Here is a 23614-nt window from a genome sequence, read left to right on the forward strand (position 1 = left end):
GCAGGGAACTAAACCTATTTATTTTATGTTTTGCTAATTGGTAGGACCAGTTTAGTGGATAGGTCTGGACCAAGGACTATATTTATTTATCTGACTATAGACAAGCATCTGCATTTAGTTTTGTCAGGAAGGGAACTCCTGTTTAGAAGTAGGTCAGTGAGGCGGATCCAGGAGTGACTCCTTGGACAGCCTGAGATACCTTTGTGAAGAACCATGAGTGCAGGGAACTAAACCTATTTATTTTATGTTTTGCTAATTGGTAGGACCAGTTTAGTGGATAGGTCTGGACCAAGGACTATATTTATTTTTCTGACTATAGACAAGCACCTGCATTTAGTTTTGTCAGGAAGGGAACTCCTGTTTAGAAGTAGGTCAGTGAGGCGGTTTCTTTTATTTTAAATAAATCTACAGTCAAATATGTCCTCTGGTCGGTGTCCTTCTTTTGGCTTACTACGCTGGCTAGTACCTTGCAAATAGACTTTCCATCCCCTGCCCTTGTATTTGAGTAAGGTAAATTCTAAGAAATCCAAACTGTTTACTTCGGTCTTACATGTGAATTTGAGATGGAATCCTTGGTTGTTAAGCAATTGTAGAACATCTAGTGCCTCTTTGTCTCTACATTGCCAGACCACAATCATATTGTCAATATATTGTTTCCATAACTGTATATGTGTTGGGTATGGAATGGTATCATTGTAAATTGCTTGTTCTTCAAAGTGTTAATGAGCAGATTGGCTATGCTACGGGCTACTGAAGCACCCATAGCGTTTTCTTCATCCTGGTTCTAGAGATTGCCTTAAAACAGGAATTCATTTTTTGTTAAGACCATCTATGTGTACTGATAAACTGCTTCAGCATATATGCTGTATCCAGATATATGTACAATTTGCCTTGAATTACTTCTAGGGGGACTAATAGTGGAATTGTGATGTACGGAGAGAGACAATGACTAGACATACAGGAAGGCTAGCAGTCTGAATAACATAACGTTTCAATGTAGGTATTAATCCCTTTAAATAGGTATATGCAAATTATGACATGGGTTTCAACATGGATAATACCCACAACAATATGGGTCTATCTGGTAGTTTTTTAGAACATTTGGTACAGTGTTAAAATAAAATCAGAGGTGGAAGCTCTGAGTTTAGCTGGCAAAAAGATACTATGTATGTGGACGATGCCCTCCTAGTCTCAAAAACCCCTTTAGGAATGTAGAAACAGGTTGAAGGATTCCATCATCTATGCAAAAAGAAAGGGTTAGAGTTAAGGTAGCTAAAACTAAAGCAATGGTCTTCGGTCTAAAAATAGCAAAGTAACAGTGCTAAAATTAGAATTGTCTGTGACCAAGATTGTTGAACAATTCATGTGGACTCAGATTAGACTGTTTCGGGTATGGAAAGCTCAGAAAGACAAACGTAACATCTCACTGGTGACATCCTCAGAAATGGTCACCAAGTTTGGGGCAAGCATGGAAAATAAATCTATCTCAGTAATTATGGAAGTATACAATAAGCAGGCATTTATGGGTGCCTTTTATGGGTCTTAGCTAAGAGGGATGAATTAAATTAAAAACGGATAAGATCAGAGGATAGCATTCTAAAAAGAGTGTTAGGTATCCCAAAAAATGTGCCGAATGCAGTCACCTATCTAGAATTAGGTCACATAGACATAGACAAAAAGATAAGCATCAGACATTTATTGTATTGAAGATGGCTCTGTAATATTTTGTCATTGCAGACAACTAAAGAGAATATTACAGACATATACAATAAGCGGGAATATGGGTCATTTTTCTGGGCCAAACAAGTAAAACAAAATTGCCTATAAATTGGGACTCCAGAACCTTTGATCTAGACCTGAGTCGATTACCAAAAATTCCAAGCAGCTGGTTAAGGAGGCCCTGAAGGTAATGGCTTGGAAATATTATGTGGACAAGGCTACCATAAGCACTAGCGGTCGCCTAGACATGTCCACAAAATCAACTGGAGACCTGGAAAGTTACTTGAGTAACATTTACCCAGTCAGCACAAGGGAGATATATTTGAAATTCAGATTTGGGATTATCCCCACAGGAAGTAAGGGACAGGGCTGCCTGTTTTGGTTTTGTGTAGATACAGTGAAAAAGATCTAACATTTTATGTTTGTCTGGCCCGCATACAGTATAGTTTAGGCTGATCTCCTAAAATATACACTCCGGACTGTATGCATTAGGGCTTTGACAGAGGTGGAGAATTTTTGCAGATCCTCTGATGAACCTGCTATTATAATAAAAACTGCTCAGTTCCTGTATTGTGCTTGGTCAATTAGACAAAATGTTTCCGGAGATTCTATGAAATAAATGAGATGCGCCTAAGAGCACTAGTTACGATCCATTACAAAATAGATTTCAATTTTTTTTCATGAAGCTTGGAAGTAATTAAGGTAGTAGAAATAAGGGCTGGGAATGTGCCATACCTGATTCACTCATACTGAATAATGTCTAGATACATGGCACATGTGGAAAGATGCACTATAGAGAGTCATATTAACCTTCTCTTGAACAATTTGACTATGTGACTGTGTATTTATAACTGTAATGTGTTTGTAATATTGATCTTTAAAGTTAGTATGCTGAAATAAAGTATACAAATAAATAAAATACCTTTTTTATATTGTGCTTCATGCTGTACTCTGGCCTCTAAGGATAGGGCTGGGTATTTGTCCCATACTGCTCAGCACTGTCTTGTTTCCCAGAAGAGTATTTGGTCTGTCGGAAATGGATTAGAAATCTCCTGAGCAAGGTAGCAATAACAACCACAAGCCTTGTGTTTCATAGAATTAAGGGTTGATCCCTTCAGTTTAAAGGGTATGCTTGCTGGTTGTATATCCCTTTACCTCTTTTTGTGGTTTGAATAGTTCCCAGAAGAGTGCCTTGCCCCTGAGCTATCCTCCCCACAGTAAAAATAAATGTGTTATAATTGTTACACCTGGATGGTTATTGTGGTCGAATTGTTATGCATGGGTTAGACTGTACTAAACAATCTGACACTTGGACTGATATCCACTGATGGCCCCTAGTTATTGCAAAGTGCATTTCCTTGATGTCTAATAGAAATGAAGTCGTGTCAGCTGCAATTGGGTGGCAGATAGTGGCATCTCTCCATTATCTGTTACATTCTTCTATGTAATCTTCCATTATTAATGCAACAATTGCACCACATTTATCAACTTGAGATGATGGCGGATTCAGAAGCCAAAGTGAAATTGATATCATGCAAAGTTTGGGAGGGAATATGGGGTGGAAAGTTGGAGGATCTACTGGGATATTTTCTTGCAACATTAGGATTCAAAGGCAGGGAGTGAATGTGCAAGGAATATGGTACAAAGAAAGGGGTGGCACTTTTGAGTAGGAGAGGACAAAAAATAAATAAAAAATAAGACCAGATCCCAATACTAGGGAACACGTGTAGGTAGATAATGAGAAATATGAAAGGGTGAGTGAAGCAGGAGAGTATCCAAATGTGTTTTCAGATGAAGTAGAAGGGATTATTGAATGAGCAGGAGCAGTTAAATGGGTATCACCAATGGTGGTGGTGAGTAAGCCCAATAGGGATGTGAGGCAGCTGCTGAATAAGGGCATTTTGGTGGAGCGTCATCCATTACCAAAAAGGGTTTCATGTGTTTTCACTGTGGCTATTTTCCACATAGCCATTTTGACTGTGGTGTTTTCACCGCAGCCATTTTTGCAGATTCTTTTTTTAATGGGCAGGTTCACATCCAACCCCCCATCTAACCTGTCGCTGCCACCTCAACCTGCTACCCAACACCTCCCAATCACCCCAAACACACAACACATATATATATACATTGTTTAAAAATCGGCAAAACACCTGTGGGGAATAAACCTCCGGGAAAATGCCCAGGTTTGAACTAGCCACAGTGAAAACACAGTAAGCATCACATATGGGAGAGATGTCTGGTATAAGTAGGGAGTGCAGTGTTTTTACAAAACTTGATATAGCGTCAGGCTATAATCCAGTAGACGTACACCCAAGATCGGGGCCTTTAACCGTGTTTATGTCACATAATGGTTATTTTCAATGCAGGCATAGGCCGTTTGGGTTAGTGTTGGCAGCGTTGATATTTCAGAAAGTTCTGATTAAATTGTTTCATGGTGTGAAAAATGGGCATTGTTTCCAAGATGATATATGTGTGTGTGGGAAAGATATGAAGGAACATTATGAAGCCTAAAGGAAAGTGTGGGGAATTCTCAGTGAGCCAGCACTGACCCCTACGAAAGAAAAGCGCACATTCACATAACACAAGTATTTAGGTCATAGCATTTCCAGGGAAGGGGTTAGCCCGAAAGTGGAGTTGGTACACACAATTAAATCAATGAAACAGGCATGGTCCAAGGTAGAACTCATGTCTTTTCTCTGACTAATATAATTTCATACAGAAATGTGTCCAAAACATCTCTAAAATGGCGGAAAGGTCAAGAACAGGGTGAAGAGACCGTGAGGAGTTTACATGGAACCACCAGTGCTCAAAAGACTTTGAGCAGATCAAGGAAGAGACTGATTTAGCAAAGCCGTTGTGGCAGTTTGAGGCAATGAGGAAGACAATCCTCACTACAGATGCTAGTGAGGTAGGTTTGGGGACAGTAGTGTCCCAACAAAAGGAAGATGGTAGTGAGGTGGTCAGTGAATAGGAAACGCTCTGATGTTTGGCGCAGTGCGGAGGTTCAAAACATTAGTATGGGGTGCCAGATTTAGTGTGACAACCAATCACAAGCCACTCAACGATGACTTGTAGGCTGCATTATAGGGCTACAATGTCATGACTTTGAAATTGAAGTGGCATCTGGCTAAGAAAATGTCTGTTTGCATCATTTGTCATGAGCGCAAATGGAGGGTGTGACAGGAGGGCAGGAGGAAATGTAGATGGAACAAGTATTTGTCATGCAGAATGGTGTTATAGGGCAAAAGGAATGGGTGGCCAAATGTCGAAATGATGTGACAAATGAGAAAGTAATAGAATTTATGGAGAACAGCTGACCAAGGAAATCAGGGATAAAAGAGGAAGAAATGAGATTCTGGGCAGTTTAGAATGAACTGAGTGTAGAAAACAGAATACTATACAGGTGTGAGGGATGTGAACGTTTGGAATGGATTGAGAACAACCAATGGCTGTGGCTGAACTACCAAAGGGAGTGTGGGAAGAAGTGGCGATGGATTTTCTCGTCCCATTGGAGATGGGAAAATATGAAGGACGGTTTGTAATTGTGATGGGAGACTTATACTTACAATATGTGGAAGTGAATTTTGTGAAAGAAACTAGTACCAGAGTGATGATAACATTTTTGGAAGAGGTGTTTGCCAGCTAGGGAAGGAATACCATACAGTGTTCTGATGGACGATGAACTGCAATTTGTACATGCAGAAGTAGAACAGTATTTTTAGAGACATGGTATGGACAAATGGTGTGGTGGAAAGGATCAAATGGTGCTTTATGGAGAGTGTGTGTATTGCGAGGATGTGGTCTACCAGTAGAAAGGAAGCAGTGTTGGAGAGAGTTAAAGGATTGTGTATGCCTCCTCATGCTGTGACAAGAGTAATCCCCTTTGAGTTAAAGAGGGGTAGGAAATGGCATATACTTGTGTGTGCTCCATGGCTTGAGAGAGGAGGATAGTTGACATAGATGTGAAAGTTGTAGAGGAGCAGATGTGCCAAAGCAAGGAAATAGCTCAGGAAAGGTATCATTGACTCAAATGCGTAAAACACCGTTAACTGTAAGTGGAGGAGACTTGGTCAGAGTGAAAAAGAGTGCAAGTGGACATTAAGGAGCTGTCAAATTTGGACCTACCAAAAGCGTGGTGAAATTGCTCAGGGGAGCTGGAGATTGGTATCTGGGCAAGTGTGGAACCTGAGAAGAGTTGTGAAGAGGTTTCTTCTTCAAGTAAAAGAAAAGGAGATGTGTTATGTAATTGTATTTGTTATGTAATAGTCTCTGCAGTGTGTAACTTCCAGGGAAGAACTATGAAATATTCTGAGGGATAACATGCTGGGAACAGCAGTTGAGGATGAGTGGAATGGGGAGAGATTCAGTGTAGGGGCTTTGATATGTACACTCGTGTATAGGAAATAAAGAAACTCATTGAACTTACCTGACTGCAACACTTGGTTCGCTAACACTTCCCTGTGTATACCATCCCGCTTATAGGTATATTACATAATGCGTGGTGAAGATTGACTCCCCATACACACACAGACACACACAAACACACACACACACACACACACACACACGCCCCTTCCTTCTCTGCTTGCATGCACGTTCAAGAAAACAGTTTAAGACTGTTCCGACAATGATATTTAACATCTGTCTGGCTGAACAAAATATTATGTCCGAGAGAGAGAAGAATGGAACCCTTGGACATATATGGCATGCCTGTTGGAACATAATACTATACTGAAGGGAGGTCCTGGTCCAGATAAGGCAAATAGCAGGGATCCACCTCCCTCCTAACCCTCTTATTGCACTTCAAGGTGATGTAGATCAAGATGCAAGTTATTTTGCTAAAACGGGAAGTGCCTTGGTTATGGGAATTCTGATTTCTGCACAGCTGTCAATTGTTCAGTTCCAGACATCGACAGAGTATATACTTGTTAGTGTATGATGGCATTGGTACCATATTTGGCAAGTTGTGTCTATGTAGAAGATCGGGCCAATTCTCAGCAATACATTCCCAAAATACTGTAAAACATGAGAGCCCTTGATTGATTCAATAAGAGACAATGGGGCAGCAAAATGTAGACCACTTATCTTCTATGTATTATGGATTAATGACGGTGTTGTGATTCCTTGTTGATGGATTATGTCTCCTGTAATCATTTGATTAAATAAGAAAACTGTACTGGGGCCCTAGGTTTGAAACTGACCTTGCTATGCTCAGTTCTTTATTATGGTGCGTTTGTTGTTTATGGTGCAAGATCACAGGATACGTTTTTGAGGTGAAGCCCACACCTCAGTTGTTCACTGAAAAGGGAGGAGTTTTCCTGGATACCTCGCAGTTGGGTGTTTTTTTATAAAGAATGGGGTTTCCATGCTGTTTTTGCGTTTTGTGATAAGTGGAGGATTTTATTTAACAGGTTGCTTATTGGTGTGGTCTCATGGTCCCAATTAAGGTCAGCCGACACGTGTTTCGACCTGTAGGTCTTTTTCAAGGCTAATGTAGGTGGTTTCTTGCCCCATGTGGGGTCCTGTGTTGTATTTATACGGTCTGTTCTGTGTATAACAGCTGGGCTCTTTATGGGCCCTGGTTTGTAGATTATGGTTGCGTAGATACAGCCTGCTTCTGTTGGTTCAGGAGCAGGACGTATCTACGCCACCATAATCTACAAACCAGGGCCCATCATAATATGAACATTTTATCCAATAGAAATATATTTTTAAAAAATGCAAATTCGCCATGAAAAAATGTCAAATTTGTGTCATCCGGCAAGTCTACAACAACTTATATACATATAATACTCAAAGGATGTCTGCAGTTTGGGAACTGTACTTCTATTAAAACATAGTTCGTGTGGTTTTTCTAGGTTTTAACTGTACTTTGTTCAGTAAGACAAGTGCAAAGTTATTATTAGGACTACAATGGATACTGGAAGTGATCATTAGAAATGAGCATTGTACAATTTTAAAATTGCCTTTTTTAAATAATTAAAACAGTTCCTTTTTCAATAGCTGCTTTTGCATTAAGTACACACAGTTTTGTCTTCAAAATGCTCTTGCTGCTTGGAAAAGGTCATGCTCACCTTACAAACAATGATCGTTTTCTTCTGAGATCACCACGGCAATGTATAATGTTGTGTGTTGACCACCTCAGTTAGTAGTTCTGCTGAACACTCATATTTGATTTCTTACAGCATGCACGAACACCAATAAGTAACACAAAATAGAAATAACCAAGCAAACTTGTTTACAATGTATGTCAGGCCCCCATCACCTCTTGCAGAACCTATCTGCGCCCCCCTCATCATCCCACACATGTACAATGCACACTCAGTGTGGTGACAACATTCCTGCAGGACACCACAATGACAATGTATGTCTACAAATGCAAGGCTGGTCCCTACATCGGGGATGCTACTGTCGCTACTGCTCTGATTCTACTTTTAAAGATTATAAACACACCAGCCCCTCCTGCTTCAAGATATCTGTGTTTTTTCTCTGGTCATGCTGTTGTTGCAGCCATGACTAGTGAGGATCTAGGAAACACGCACCTGACAACGTGAGTCTCATGTGCATAGAGATCAACAGTGACACAGAATGAGACCACGAGAGAAAGAGAGCACAGAGAGAAAAGGGGAGAGTGCTAGATCTGCGTGGGTACAGCTGGTGAAAATATAGAGCTGCATAGAAAGGTTTACACTTTTCATGATGGCCCATAGTGTGACATCAGGCAGCAGAGCCTGCCATCCAAATTCTAAAATATGTCGAAACATACATGTTTTTTTGGAAAAGAACAAATATGATTTACTCATCCACTTACATGGTCCCCATGTCCTCCCTCTCTTCTAAACTCACCCCCTTTATTTGTGTTTTCAGGATTGCACTGGTTAATGGCTGTACCCATGTATGTGTAGACCAATACCACTAGTAACACGTCACCTTATACACCTTTTGGCAAAACCCCCTACCATTCGAGAGATACGTGACCTACGCCCCTCTTCACGTACATGTGTACCCCGTTTGCAGTAATAGTTCTTGTCACAGAGGTGCCCAGTCTACGTCCACAAATCCAATTGTTCAAAAAAGGCCAGTTATGTTATGCTAGGTTTATTAAACTTATTTAGCGCACGGTCGCCCAGGGGCATCAGTGGAGGCTGTTCCACTGGGGAGGGATAGGGCGGACAGCATGGGATAATGCCAAATGTGTCACTATGTATCACTATGTCCAACTGTAACACTTGTTTGCATTTCCCAACGGTAGGTGGGTTGGCAGCTGTGATCTACACGGACACGCTACAGACGGTCATCATGCTGATTGGGGCGCTGATCCTCATGGCCTTCAGTGAGTATACATGTGTCTCCTCTAAACATAGCATTTCCTGCCTCAAGAGGACAGCAGACAATCTGATCACTAAGACCTTCATGTACACAAACGTGTGTTTAATTGTTGATCACAGTGCATGAACACGTAATCACTAAACTGACTAGATCTTCCCCAAATCATTTAGCCACTTCTAAGCTCAAATTCCATCCCAAACCTATTAACTAGGTTCGATTTTGGCAATCGATCCCAATTTTCCCACTCAACTGAAATCTTTCAGTGAACTATAGTAACTGAGTTTTCTTCACAACCCATATTGTGAGTGAAGTCCTCCAAAACGGTAAACCTTGTCCTCACGGCCTCCAAGTGCACTTCAAACCTAGTCAAGTTTGATAGTGGACACCATAGTCTCCATATATGGTCCCTCCAGTGAGAGGCCCAATAACAGTGCCAATTGTGATTATGTTGATGTTTATGCGAAACCCATACATGCATGCTTGCGATTGGAGAGAACGAAACATTCACCATATAGTCATGAAGAGGGATCACGGCCTACTTTCTGAGAACCAAACAGAACAGATGTTATATATAGTACAACCACTACATTAGCAGGGCCTCTTGGCACCTGGCTATTTTCCTCTGTTTGCATGATCTCATTATCATGGGTTATATGGTCGGCACTATCTCGGTTTCCAGGAGTTGTTTACAGTATCATAGACAGTGCCTTTCTGTCAAGACCCTGGTAGAGGTGTTAGCACAATTACAAAAGTACATGTTACACATAATGCATAAATGAGGGCATCAATATTGTAGGCCAGCAATAAATCACAGAGAAAAGGCATATGAACAATGATATACTTGACTATATCTCTTAAAATGATTAGTGTTGTGTACTGTCTAAATTTCAGAAATTGTCCAGTTAGACCTGCAGACCTTCAAAGTGAGACATTTTAGCTTAAGGTTAAAAGGCTAAGGCCCAATTATTCAAGGTCATCTGGTTCACGTGTTGTTCCTCAGCGAGGTTACTGGTTAAGAATATTAACTTTGGTGATTCGCTCCAAAAACCTCCCACAAATGTGGGGAAAGTCGGGATGCCACTTCAGAATTTGATTTGATTGCTCATTTCACCAGTGTGTCCAGTCTGCCCGCCAGATACGCAATCTAACTGTTTGTTTTACTGCCTAACCTTGGGTAAATACTCTCAACAAGAAAAATCAGCGAATAACAGGCAGATTCTGTACCTTCGGCCCTGATGCAGCCTTCATTGCTGTGTTGAAGTATGCAGACCAAAGGGTGTGCTTGCATCATCAGACACAGCATAGAAGACCTAAGCTAGCGGCCCAGTCCAAGATGGACTTTCCCATTGCTTTGGAGCACCAACCAATCCAAGACGGCTGCCCCTCATGTCCACTAATGAGTTAACCCAATCCATGATAGACTCCTTTGTTTCTCTTTTGGGTTGTCAGGGAATAGGGCTAAATAAGTGTGCACTACAAAAGAGTTGCTATCTGTTCTTCTGTTTGTCTCATCACGTCTTGTGCCTTGGCTCTAATTTTGTTCATCACACTCTTTGCTACTTTTACTAGTCTTCTGTTATTTTCTTCCATTCTTGGTTACTGATTCCTATCCCCCTCATGTCTCCCCATTTTTCCTTGGCTTCAGCTTTAGATTTCATTGTTTTCTCACTTGGGTCCTCAAGGTGTTATTGTGCTTTACATGTGGCTTTTCTACACTGGTTTGTGAACTCACGACCACCATGACGCCACCTTTTTGTACCACTTTATTGTACTATCATAGTGCTAACACTGCTGTGGAACAAGATAAACAAGTTACTTACCCATGGTAACGTTCTTTTTTTTTGACTGGATGTTCCTCCCACGTATTCCTTATCTTTGATATTTCCAATAACCAGCTCGCTGCTTTGAAACTTTTTTTTAGTAGAGGGCGCTGTGCGTCGATGACTGGTCGAGTCGATGTCGCTCGGACGCTTCCGTCCTGACGTCTGCGTGATCACTGGTATAAGTAGCTCGCGCAGCGTCCGTTTCTCAATTCTGTTTTGAAGAGCGAAGCATTTTCCTGAGTGGAAGTTTACTAACTTTGAGAGAGCGCAGACTGTAACTACAAGGGAAGTTTTACTGCGGGGTAGGATGGGAGGGCGATAAGGAATATGTGGGAGGAACATCCAGTTGAAAGAACATTACCATGGGTAAATAACTTGTTCTTCGAATGGATTGTGTCCTCCCACATATTCCTTATCTTTGAAACACTCCCAAAGCAGTAACATTATTTGGAGGAGAAAGTAAACTTGAAGTCATCAAGAATGCACTGAGTGCAGAACTGCCTTTCCAAAAACAGACTCTCGGGTAGTAGAGGAATCCAGACGGTAGCATTTTGTAAAGGTGTGTGCAGAGGATCATGTGGCAGCTGCACAAACTTTTATGGGAACTCCGCTCTGTAAAGCAGACGAAGTTGCGATACCCCTGGTGGAGTGAGCCCTTAAATGTTCTGGGGGATCTGGGGAATTTGTAACATTCTCAAATTGTTAAAAAATCCATCTAGAGACGGTTTGTTTGGTGATGGCTAGTGTCAATTTATGACCTGTGTACCCCACAAACAATTGATAATTCTGTCTCAATTTTACTAATCTGGTAATATAGAAGCTCAATGCATGCCTAGGGTCGAGTTTGTGAAGCCTTTCTTCCTCTTTCCTCGGGTGCGGTGAAGGATAAAAGGATTTTAAGGTTACTGTCTGCGGGATATGAAATTCAGAAACCACCTTAGGGAGAAAGTTAGGCTTCACTTTCAATACCACTCTGTCTTTATGAAAAACAGTGTGAGGAGGCTTGCAGGATAAAGCCTGTAGCTCACTCACCCTTTGGGCTGATGTTATAGCCACTAAGAAAACTGTCTTCAATGTAAGGCATCTTAATGGGCAAGAATGAAGAGGTTCAAAAGGAGTGCGCATTAGACAGTTCAAAACTAAATTTAGATCACACAGTGGAACCTGAAAAGGAGTTGCAGGATAAACATTAGTCAATCCTTTTAAGAATTGAATAACTAGAGGAATTTTAAAATAGGAGACTTCCTCAGCAGTATGCTTGAAGATGGAAAGCGCTGCTTGATACCCTTTTATCGTTCCAATCTGGAGCCCCAAATTTGCCAAGTGCAACAGAAAGGATAACACCATTGGTATATTGCACGAGAAAGGGTCAACATTCTTATCCCTACACCAGCTGCAGAATGTATTCCAACAGCAGCGGTATAAGGATTTGGTTGCTGGCCTTCTGGCCAAAAGCAAAACCTCTATTACGTCATCCGGGAGGTCCCAATCTTTGTATTTCAGCATCTCAGAAACCATGCGTGAAGGCTGAGAGTCCTAATATCCGGATGGAGAACCCAACCCTCTTGTGGAAGACGAATTGGAGGGCATATGAACATGTCCAGAAGGTCCAGGTGCCACGTCCTCCTGGCCCATTCTGGGGCAATTAGGATCATGGTTTTCCTGAAACTTCTGAACCTCCTGATTACATGAGGAATGTTGGGGACTGGAGGAAACACGTAAAGAAGTGGAAATTCCCAGTACACCACAAACACGTCTCCTAGAGCTCCTCTTGGGGGAAATTCCCTTGAGCAGTACAGTTTGCACTTCCTGTTCGCACTGGCAGGCGAACAGAACCATTTGCGGGGTTCCCCAAAGGGTGAAAATCTCTTGAAGGACTTCCTGAGCTAGTTCCCACTCATGGGAGACTGTGCTCCGCCTGTGTTACGCTCACCTGGTCTCTGCAGAGGCGTTGGGGCACGGTTGCAGCCCTCCCAGGAATGTGATCACCCCCGTTGGATCTCTCCCCCTGTGGATAGGCTGTGGACTGCGACAATTGGTGACTCTGCTCCTGTGCGGATATGAGAAAAGGTGAGTGCGCTGCTCGGTGACTATAGTACCTCTCAAACCCTTGTACCCAAGGTGCATTTTCTGTGGGCATGTACCCGCCCATAAGGCTCACCTGGTATTTATTGATGGTGAGCTCTCCGGCCTGCTGCTTCTGGCAGGGGTGCTTGTAACCTCATTGCGCCGGAACGGGAAATGCTACGGTGGCCATCTTGAACAACACAATCCATTGCAATCCTCGAGATACAGTACCTGGAGCCTCACACCACCAGCTACATCTGTACCTACACCTCCAGCACAATACCAAAGGCCATTAAAAAAGGAGCATCCCGCCGGTGAAAGGAGCGCTTCTCTGAGGACGGTAAGGCGTCTGGCCATTTTAGTTTGGTGCCGGCATACATCTTAGCGAGCTACTAAACCAGCGCTCTGTGCGTGTCTAGCCGAATTGAACCGTTTATCGATCTGTAATCCCGCGCATATCTGCAGAATTACAGCAGCGATAAAATGTGGACCATTGTCTGACCAGATGACTCTTGGCAAACCAAACCTAGGAAAATATTCCTTCAGCATGGTCTTCGCTGTTGTCATAGCTGTGGCATCTTTGACAGGAAATGCTTCAACCCATTTACTAAAAGCACAGATAACAACCAATACGTATTTGTAGTTATTACAACGCTCCATCTCAATGAAATCGAAGTGGATTACCTCGAAGGGGACAGAAGGTGGACCAAAACTACCCCTAGGAGTCGATGTGCCCTTCCCCACATTATGTTGCAGACAAATCATACACCCTTGGACAAAGCCCTCGGCCACTTTAGAGATTTTATCATTTACCCACACATTTTGCAAAATTTTGGTGACTTTACGTGCACAAATATGGGTGGGACCATGAGCCAAAACAACCATCATCATAACGTATGCATCAGGCAGTAACCATTTCCCCTCTAGTTTGTCCACCCAACACCCATCTTCATCCAATTTTGCCAAACCCTCAGCCCATTTCTTAGATTCTTCTAACGTGGCATCAGCTTGAATATTTTTCACAGATTCAATACCCTTATCCAAAGTACAGGCATTTGTGGTTTCCCTTGAAGTACACATTTCTGAAGAGAGATCAGTGGCAGTCTGTTTGGCTATCTGGTCAGCAAAAGCGTTCCCTTTTCCTACATTATCTATAATCTTCTGATGTGCTGCGCATTTCATAATTGCTAGCTGAATAGGGACTCCAAGCGCTGAGAGTAACCATACTATCAAGGAGTCATACTGGATTTTAGTGCCATGTGAGGTCAAGAAATCTTGTTCTGCCCAAAGTCTGCCGAAGTTGTGAACCACCCCAAAGGCATACTGACTGTCAGTATATATATATTTACGGTAAGCCCTAGGAAAGTTCACAAGCTCGGGTCAATGCTATAATCTCAGCGGCCTGCGTGGAGTTATGCGTGATTCTTTTGGTCTCCACGACCGTGCTCAATGTGGTGATTGCATAAGCAGCTGTGGATGTACCATCCGAGAGTTTGAAACAGGAGCCATCGCAAAACAGCTCCCCTTGTGGGTTATTCAAAGGAGTATCTTTTAGATCGATTCTGCCTTTTGTCTCTTGCTCTGTAGTGTAAAGGCAGTTATGTGACTCTTTGTCACTCCAAGCAGTACCTTGCGGGAAAGGTAAAAGTTCAGCCGGATTGAGAACACAACATCTCCGAATTTTAATGTGCAGAGCAAACAAGATCAATTTGTATCTTGTTAATGGTGCGGAGGTGAGATGTTGCGTTTGTGTTCTGTTTAATAGAACATCTACAGAGTGAGGTACCATTAGGGTTAAAGCATGGCCTAGGACCATTCCCTCACTCTGTTTTACAGACACAGCTGCAGCAGTGACAGCTCTCCAACATCTTGGCAGAGCGCATGCAACAGGATCAAGGGCGGAAGAAAAGTAGCCTTCCCTCCATGTTCCTGCATTAATACAGCCAAAGCACATCCATTACGTTCATGCACATACAACACAAAGGCCTTTTCATAGTTTGGTGTGCCCAAAACTGGTGCCGAGCACAATGCAGTCTTTAGCCGATCAAATGCTTGCTGGTGTTCCAAGTTCCACGGCAATGGCGAAGAAATGCCCTTCTTCGTCAAAGCCAACATTGGTTTAATCACTAAGGAGAAGTTTGGGATCCACTGCCTACAGTACGAAGCCATTCCTATCAAGGCTCTGACTTCCTTCTGTGTATTTGGGACATACATGCTAGAAATGATTTTATCCGTTCAGGCGTCAACCTTCTTCCCTCCTTTGACAGGAGATAGCCTAAATAGGCGACCTCCTGTCGACAATATTGAAACTTTTTAAGTGAAGCTTTGTGTCCATGTTGTGCTAAGTGGATAAGCAACAACACACTGCCCTCCTTACAGGCGCTCTCTGAGTCAGCAGCTAAGAGTAGATCGTCTACATACTGAAGCAGTGTACAAGTGGTAGGCAACTCGAGTGTGTCGAGCTGCTCTTTCAAAGCCCTACTATAGATACTAGGACTCTCCGTGTAACCTTGCAGCGCACGGGTAAAGGTAAACGAGCGTCCCCCTAAGGTGAACGCGAACAAGTATCTACTGTCTTTGTGTATAGGAATACTAAAGAAGGCGTTCTTTAGATCCACAACACTAAAGTGAGTAGCTGAAGCCGGAATCATAGTTAGTATAGTCGTCACATCGGGTACAATGGGAAATTGTGGAGCAACGATCTTATTGATGGCACGTAAATCAATAATGAAATGGAAAGGAATTGCATTATCACCTTTTTTGTACACGGGCAAAATCAGACTATTGCACAAACTACCTGCAATTTCCTCAAACACCCCACGATGCACAAAATCGGAGACTATGCATTTCAAAGCTTGCTCACCGTAACCGAGATCTTATACTGGGGAGTACGTGGCAACTTTACTCCATTTTTCAAAATAATCTTAACAGGCTCAATTTCCAAAACACCGACATCATTATCATCAGTTGCCCACAAACACTCCGGAAACATCACTGAATTCCGGCGGCAAAGGTCTGGTAAAGAACTGAGAGACAAAAAGTTGCTGTGGTGAAATCATCAAACGCACTCCATCAGAAGAACAATGAATTACCGCATTTAATTCCTTCAACTGATTCAACCCCAACACATTTTCTCTGCAATTTGTAGTCAAAAGGAATGGACAGTGGTCCGTAAATGGACCCAAAGTAATCGGTACCGGCGAAGAAACTGGACGGACTACTGGCGTGCCAGAAAACCCTACAGAAACATTGGTTTGCCCTGACAGTGGAATGTTTGGAACCCGTGAATGGTCAATGGAACACTTTTGTGCCCCTGTATCTATGAAGAATAGATGTTTCCTATTTCCCACTAACATCTCAACGTAGGGACCTTTCTGATTCATGGCAATAGGCGTCGGTTCCAAACCCTGCTTTAGGCAATCCTAGCGAAACAGAATGTCGTCGAAAGGAAGTTCTTCAGAGAGGTAAGCAGCAGAAGGATGATCAAAAATGTTTCTATTATCCACACTTGAAGCCTGATTATCCTGTGAAAAAGGTTGCTGCGAATCCTGCGAAAACTGACTTCTACCATGACCCCCTGCCCCAGGGCAGCCTCTGGATCGTCTACCCATATTACCAAATGCGTTATTCGACCTCTGCTGGAGGATCGGGCATTGTGCACGCCAATGACCCTCTTGTCTGCAATAAGCACACTGGTTTATGTTTACAGGACCCAATGGCACATTTCCCTGTGGAACATACTGACCCCTAAATTGTGAATTACCCCCTCTAGGGCCTCTAACAATTTGCTGCAATAGAACTTTTGTCTTTAAGTCTCCTTTTCTCTTTTCAACTCTTTCTTTTTCGTTATTGACACGATTCTCATAGTATTGAGCCATATGCAATACTTCTGACTGAGACTTTGCTTGCCAAGCGCTCTTGGAGGACATAATTTGTGACTGGATGTCATGCAGCAATTTCCCAGACTCTGTGCTCAAATCTTGTCCACTGAAATCTGAAAATACTTGTTCGAACCGATTGAAGAACTCGGTAGCACCCTCAGACTTTCCTTGGACACAGGCAGTAAGCTTGTCCCAAATAATCCTTCTTTCTGGAATTATAGCTTTCAATTTCGTAACTATTCTATCAGGCAAAGTTAGTGTTACCTGTGGTGGTCTCTCGTCAGCTGGCCTTTCTCTGTCTAGCCTAACCATGTTATCCCATGTATCTCCTAACCCTGGTACATCATCTACAGTCCTAATCTGCTTCCACAAGTCAATAGGCAGGAGTACGGGAAATAACAAGTCAATATCGCTTAAGGTAAATACTGATGATTACAAAACAGACTCTATTTCTTTATAGAACCCTGTCGGATTCTTCCTAATATTGGGAATAGATTGTTTAATGGTGTTCACTTCCTGTCTTGAGAACGGGATGTGAATGAACTGTAACACATAATGTGCAGGGATGTCTTGAGCAACTGCACCTGTTGCAGGATCAGCTGGAATCTCAACTTTTGGGACAAATGTCAGAGGAACCTCTCTCATAGGCAACTGAGAAGTAGGCAATTCCGAACGCTTACTAAGCAACAGAGCTAGATCGAGCGCTAAAGCAGCTGAAGAAGTGTCAAACGAAAAAACCCTCTTATAAATATTCAGTAACTCTGCGGGACAACAAATCTTTTTCCTCATACATTCATCGTGCAGGTACTCTACCATTACCTGTATCACTTTCCTCTGCATTTCTGGCGTATACTGACTATACGTGTCATATACTTCAACAGGAGTTATCTACATGTCTGAAATCCACCTAACAGCATCTTTCGTACAAATTCGTGTTTCCTCATTTATCGATTTGCGACAAGGAAAATAACGTGTCTGTACTGACATAGCGTCCAAACCATTACCATCTACATCTTCATTCCATAACCTTTCCAACTCCCTTCTATACTCAAAAACCCTCTCGACATGCTCATGTACTTTCTCCGCAGTATCTCTAGAAAATGCTAAAGTATTCAGATCCCTTAACCCTTGGGGGAGATCTATGTCATTTAACCTGTTCCACATTATTCGTAAATGAACTCCTAATCCTTCAATAAAAACGTTTTTCTCAGGAAAACTGTCTAAGTTATAGAGTGGGGCAAAAACATCAGCTTGTTCACCCCTCTCCATGCAATGTCTAGCCCATGCAGTCAATTCATGCTTTCTCTCTGGAGACACAGTATTACGAGTTACAATTCTTGATCCCTCTCCCCGATCAACTACAAGCAGTGCAGAACCACTTGGAAGAGGGAGAGAAGGCAAACCTTGTACATTCGGAAATAGAGGTGCTATCACTGGTGCAGCAGGCAGTCCCACCGGACCCGTGACAGCAGGCAAAGGTGGAGGAGCAGGCGGTGGAGCAACAACAAGAGGAGAAACAACAGCCGGAGGAAGAGGAACATTAAGAGGAGCAATAGGAGGAGCAGGAGGAGCTACGGGAGGAGGAATAACAGCAGGAATAGGAACATACGGAGGTGGCACAGTGGCACCAGGCCTTCGTTCATTTAAAAGTTTGTCGATCAGCTCATCAGATACATGAAAGTCTTTAGGAGGATACATTTTCTGGATACCAAATGAAAAAGCCCTATCCATATTCTTAACTGACTCAGACTGTTTATTCTGGTCATATAACAACGCTTTTTCGGCGTTCGTCATATGACGGCGCGTATGCTTTTCTCTACTCTTAAGTTGCTGCATAGCTTCTTTCTTCCAATTCTGTAATACGTCAAATGCTGCAGGTCTAGCCTTTTTCTTTAATAATATGGATTCTAAGTATTCAATACGAGGAATTTCAAAACTACCATTGATTGGCCACTGAAGTTCGGAAGCATGTCTAGTTTGTCTGTGCCAAATATCATTAAACACTATACTACCAATGCCGTGCTTACAGTACAAAGTACACGCCGGCGACCCCTCCATTGGCGCCGGTCGGCCAAATTCCAAATATTGTCTGTTTCTGCGGAATAACGCCCTGAAGCAGGCAGACAATTTCCCAGGCATATCAGAATACTGGTGTTACCTAGTCATTAATTGTACTTGCGAGTGCAATGCGCCAAAACGAATTATCAGGATACTTAAGAATTGGGTCACGACTCACCTGATCAAATCCTAAGGAGATCTGATCAGATTTCTAAGAACTAACAAAGGTCCCACGTGGTTGGTGATTTCAACAAATCTGCCCGTCTCGTACCGCGGGCTCACCGTCCAGGGATCGGGTCGTGCAGCGCTGGTGAGGTGTCACGTCTCATCCAAGAAAGGGGCCCCCTTTGTCACTGCCCTATCCCGGTCCGATAGCCGCGTCAACCTTCAACGAGATGGCATCAATCTTGAGGGTCCCTATTTGGGCGCCATCTGTAAAAGCAAGAGGAAATATCGAGGCTGAGTACCCCAAAAGGAAATACACCAAACACGGGCTTATAACGATTCACCGATCTTTATTCTAAGACTGTACAGTTTACAGAGAAACAAAGTATCAGATAGCTATCTGGCCCTCAGTACATCACAGTGAATACCAGCCCTTTCGGTGTGAGAAGGACGTCTAACAGTTGCACATTTTATACATTTCCAATTATAATGTCCAGCCCCCCTACAGGTTAATGATACTTGGTCTAGAGTTCGTTCGGAGTTCACATCTAGTTTGTCCAACTATATGCATGTGGATCATCTTCAGTTTACATGTCAACAAGTCGCAATGGCAACAGTGTATTCTCAGATTTAACAATAAGCCCTAACACATGTCTTATACAATGCAATTCAGCCAGTGTCCACGTTCAGTATTGATACAGCATTGTGGTTGATGTATGTCCGCGGATCGGACTTGTTGGCGCAGGTAATCCTCTGTCTACAAGTCAGGCATGGGACAAGGTCTCTTTACTCGACCCAAACATTCGGCCAACGGACAGTTTACACATTAACTAACAAACAAAGTGCAGGACGGCTCAGTTACAAGCGGGAAACACTTTCCACCATTTTAGAACACAGAATCACTTTAGAGTAGAAATCAAAATGGCGGACGGACCTAAAATGGCGGCTAAATCGATCTAAAATCGGAACTTTGCAACGCGGTTTTCCTCGCAGAGCGACTGGGCTTAGGCCAATATATACAATAAAGGAGGCACAATATGATATCCCGTTTAACACAGTGACTGAAGGTAAGGCAGCCCCTGCTGTTGCGTTCTTAGTACCTCTACCCCGTTCACCACGGGGAATCGTCTTTTGCCTCTGTGAGCTGGCTGTCCTCTGCCTTTTCCAAATGTGGATAATAGCAAAGGTACCTACCCCTCCAGGATGCACCTGTGGGGCGGTTTGGAGTTTGCCGTATTGTAGCTGTAAGGGTTTTTAGCCGTCACCTTTGAAGTTTGCAGCTTCTCCAAACTTTCATCAGCTTTGTTCCCAAATAGATGTCTGCCATCAAAGGGCATGTTGAGAAGTCTGGATTCAAAGGCTGGGGCAAATCCTGACTTCTGCAACCACGCAAATCTGCTGATTACCATACTAGCCGCCATGGATCTGCTGATGCTGTCAACAGAGGCGAGACCGGTCTGGAGGGATTCACACATAGTGTCCTTTCCATCCATGATAATGTTCTAGAAACCGTCTTGTTCCTCCCCTTCGGGGATGTGGTCAGCTGCCATTGAAATACAGCCCCAAACGGTGTGGGTAAACCTCGCCTGCGTGCATGCAGCATTAGCAGATTTTAACGCCATTCGACCGGCCGAGAAAGCTTTCTTGGCCATGGTATCGTACTTTTTGTCGTTCCTATCTTGTGGGATTGTAGGATAGGCATTTTGATTCCCAGAGGGGGAAGCAGCCTGAACGACAAAGCTTTCAGGTGTTGAATGCTTCGACAGGTATGGAGGGTAATGGGCTGAAGCTCTATATTTGGCTGTTAGCCTTTTATTCAACACCGGGATAACCTCGGGTGTTTCCCAGTTAAGAGTTACCTTCTTTTGAAGAGCCTTCAATAGGGTCTTACTGTGGTCCTTTATCTAGAATGTCAGTTAAATCATCCTGTTCGAAAGTGTGGGTATGGACCATCCCATGTATACTATTACTCTAGACATGAGCTATCTATAAATGCTTTACGCATGATCCCCTTGATCTGCTTAACCGAACTCAGCTTCGGGGGAAGTGTCAATGCCACTTGCCTCATGCAGTGATTCCTGCAGTTTCTTTATTCCAGCTTGTTCAGATATGAGTTCTTCCGCGACAGAAGGTGTCCCATATTCCAGACCAAAAGGTCTCTCCTCGTCAGCTGACTCCTCTGCCTCCTCATAGATCGAAGAAAGAGTTTTAAAGTAGTCTGAACAAGGTTTTGGTGTGTAAATCCTCTCAAAAGGAGGAGAGAAGAAGAAGGAGCTATTGACGTCATGATGGGAGCTGACAGTGTTGAAATCGTCGATGATGACGTCGAAGGCTTCGACAAAACTGTCGATGGCTTCGATTTTTCCAAAGACGTCAATGTCTTCAACACGAATGTCGAGGTCTTCGACGAAAGCGTCGAAGGAATTGATGTGTACGGTGTCGAGGAAGTTGATACTCGAGGTGTTGATGATCCCTCCTTCGATTTTGGCGCCGATGGTGTTGACGACACAGCATTTGACTTTGTTAAATGGGCTTCCTTCGACGTCAATGACGTCAATTTTTTATGTGTCACAGAGGCTTTCTCTCGACTCGAACGATTAAATCACTCTTGAGGAGTTTCCACAGCCGAAGTCGAGGACTCACGGCTTCTGTGCTTCCCAGGTTTTTTGTCTGGGGTATCGCCTCTAGGTGCTTTCGAGGGGGGCAAGGCCGCATTCTTGAAGACCTTTAACATACTCATTCTGAATTCTTCCCATTGAGCCGTGGTATTATGTTTCGTGGGACAGACAACCCTTTCGGGTGAACTAGAAGAAGAAGAAGTGGACGGCGATCTATGGTGCCTCTTTTTGCCATGACTCGATGACGAGGAATGATGGGATCCACTTCGAGAACGAGAACGCAAATGTTTAGACTCATCGACGGGGTAACAGATTTTTTAGGCCTACCTCTCTCCAACTTTCCTTTGTGCTCCCTCAAGGCCTTGGTCGTCATCAACATGCATTTGTCGCACTCCGAACACTGAAGCTCTGCCCCTAGACACGAGAGGCACACCCTGTGCGGGTCCATCATGGAAATGTTTGCTACACAGTCGCACATTTTTTTAAAACTTGCCCGTGGAGTAGTAAGAGCTTATGAGGAAGCCATTTTGTCGAAAACTAGAAGATATTCTCTCAGGAAAACTCAAAGAAATTCGAAGATGACACGGAACCAAGCATTATGTTACCGAAGCTGTGAAGCATGGAAAAACTGAACTGAGCAACGGGCTACTTATACCAGTGATAACTTCAACGTCAGGACAGAAGCCTCGAGCGACATCGACCAGTCATCGATGCACAGCACCCTCTACTGAAAAAAAAAATCCAAAGCAGCAATCTGGATATTGGAAATATCAAAGATAAGGAATACGTGTGAGAACCCAATACATTCGAAAAGCTTTATCTGGAGTCCAGCAAAAAGGTAACACTTCTGTTTGATCCACCATTGACAGGTTGCAACACCTAAAGAGTGGAAATGCAGAATGTAACATGGATCAATGGCTGGACACAATGACGGCCATGCATGCTCCCACTTTAGAGGTATGCACCTCTTGCTGTTTGGCAAGAAGTTGTTGTCAGGAAAACTATTACCTTAGATTCTCCACTTATGAGAATGAGTGGGTCCAACTATGATGGTACCCATACAAAACTGAAATACTTCCTGCATGCTTTCATGGTTCATTTTGTATTCAGGTCCTAACAGTTTGTCACTGAACGTGACCAACGTGCAGTATATCAACAGTAACCTGAGTGGTAGCACCCTTGCTTGAGTCACTCTCATGATAATTGCCTCAGAGGCTAAGCTAAACAATTTCAATAACTTTGCAGTGGATTTGAAAGCATTGTTTGAACAAGCAGATGTGATTAGTTGTATCAAAGAGGAACTCAATGAGGTACAGCAAGGCATGTCCAATAAGAAGATACATTTCTTTGAGTAGATTATAAAGATTATATTTAGTGGTTAGAAATAACATTACTGACCTTGCGGTGGCATTGCCTCAGCAATGAGTTTAAGGATGTTCTGGCTTGTTTTTCTCGACCAAGCACAATGCATAACTCCGCCAAGTTGCTCTTGCAAATCAACTTTGATTTATATAAAAGGGAGGCAAAGGTTTGAAAAGACAAATCTGAGGACCTTTAGCCAATCACACAGCCTTTTGTGTTATAGCCACTTGTGTTTTCCCTGACCACTTTGGGTTGTGCCAGTAAAAACATAGGGCCTCATTATAAGGTTGGCACTGCCAGAATGAAGGGGGCCGGTACAGCACAGGCCCCCTTCAATCCGAGAGCGCCGATTACAAGCTTCCCATCGCGGGACCCAGATCGCACGCCTGGTAAAACGAGGCGTGCTTTCCAGGTCCCGCAAGGGGAAGAGGGAGGCAATAACGGGCCAGATGTAATCTGCCCGTTATTACCTCCCTCCCCATTCCCATTGAGCCTTAGGGGGGCTCAAATGAGAATGGGGATGGGTTCCTGCAAGGAGGAATTACCAGGTCCTCCTATGTCGGAGTAACCCGGTAAGTCCCCATTGCAGGAA

The 23614-nt window shown here is 43.2% G+C and overlaps 1 protein-coding gene across 2 annotated transcripts in view; it reads left to right on the plus strand.

Moving 5' to 3' along the window:
• Window positions 1–23614, plus strand: part of SLC5A11 (solute carrier family 5 member 11) — a 672168-nt gene that overhangs the window by 289327 nt on the left and 359227 nt on the right. For both annotated transcript variants that reach the window (XM_069647357.1, XM_069647356.1), the window contains exon 8: window positions 8972–9052. In XM_069647357.1, the coding sequence (XP_069503458.1) occupies window positions 8972–9052 (81 nt within the window). The remainder of the gene's footprint in view (window positions 1–8971; window positions 9053–23614) is intronic.

This window comes from Ambystoma mexicanum, chromosome 2q (assembly GCF_040938575.1).
Source record: "Ambystoma mexicanum isolate Mex_15411 chromosome 2q, UKY_AmexF1_1, whole genome shotgun sequence".
NCBI classification, from domain to species: Eukaryota; Metazoa; Chordata; class Amphibia; order Caudata; family Ambystomatidae; genus Ambystoma; species Ambystoma mexicanum.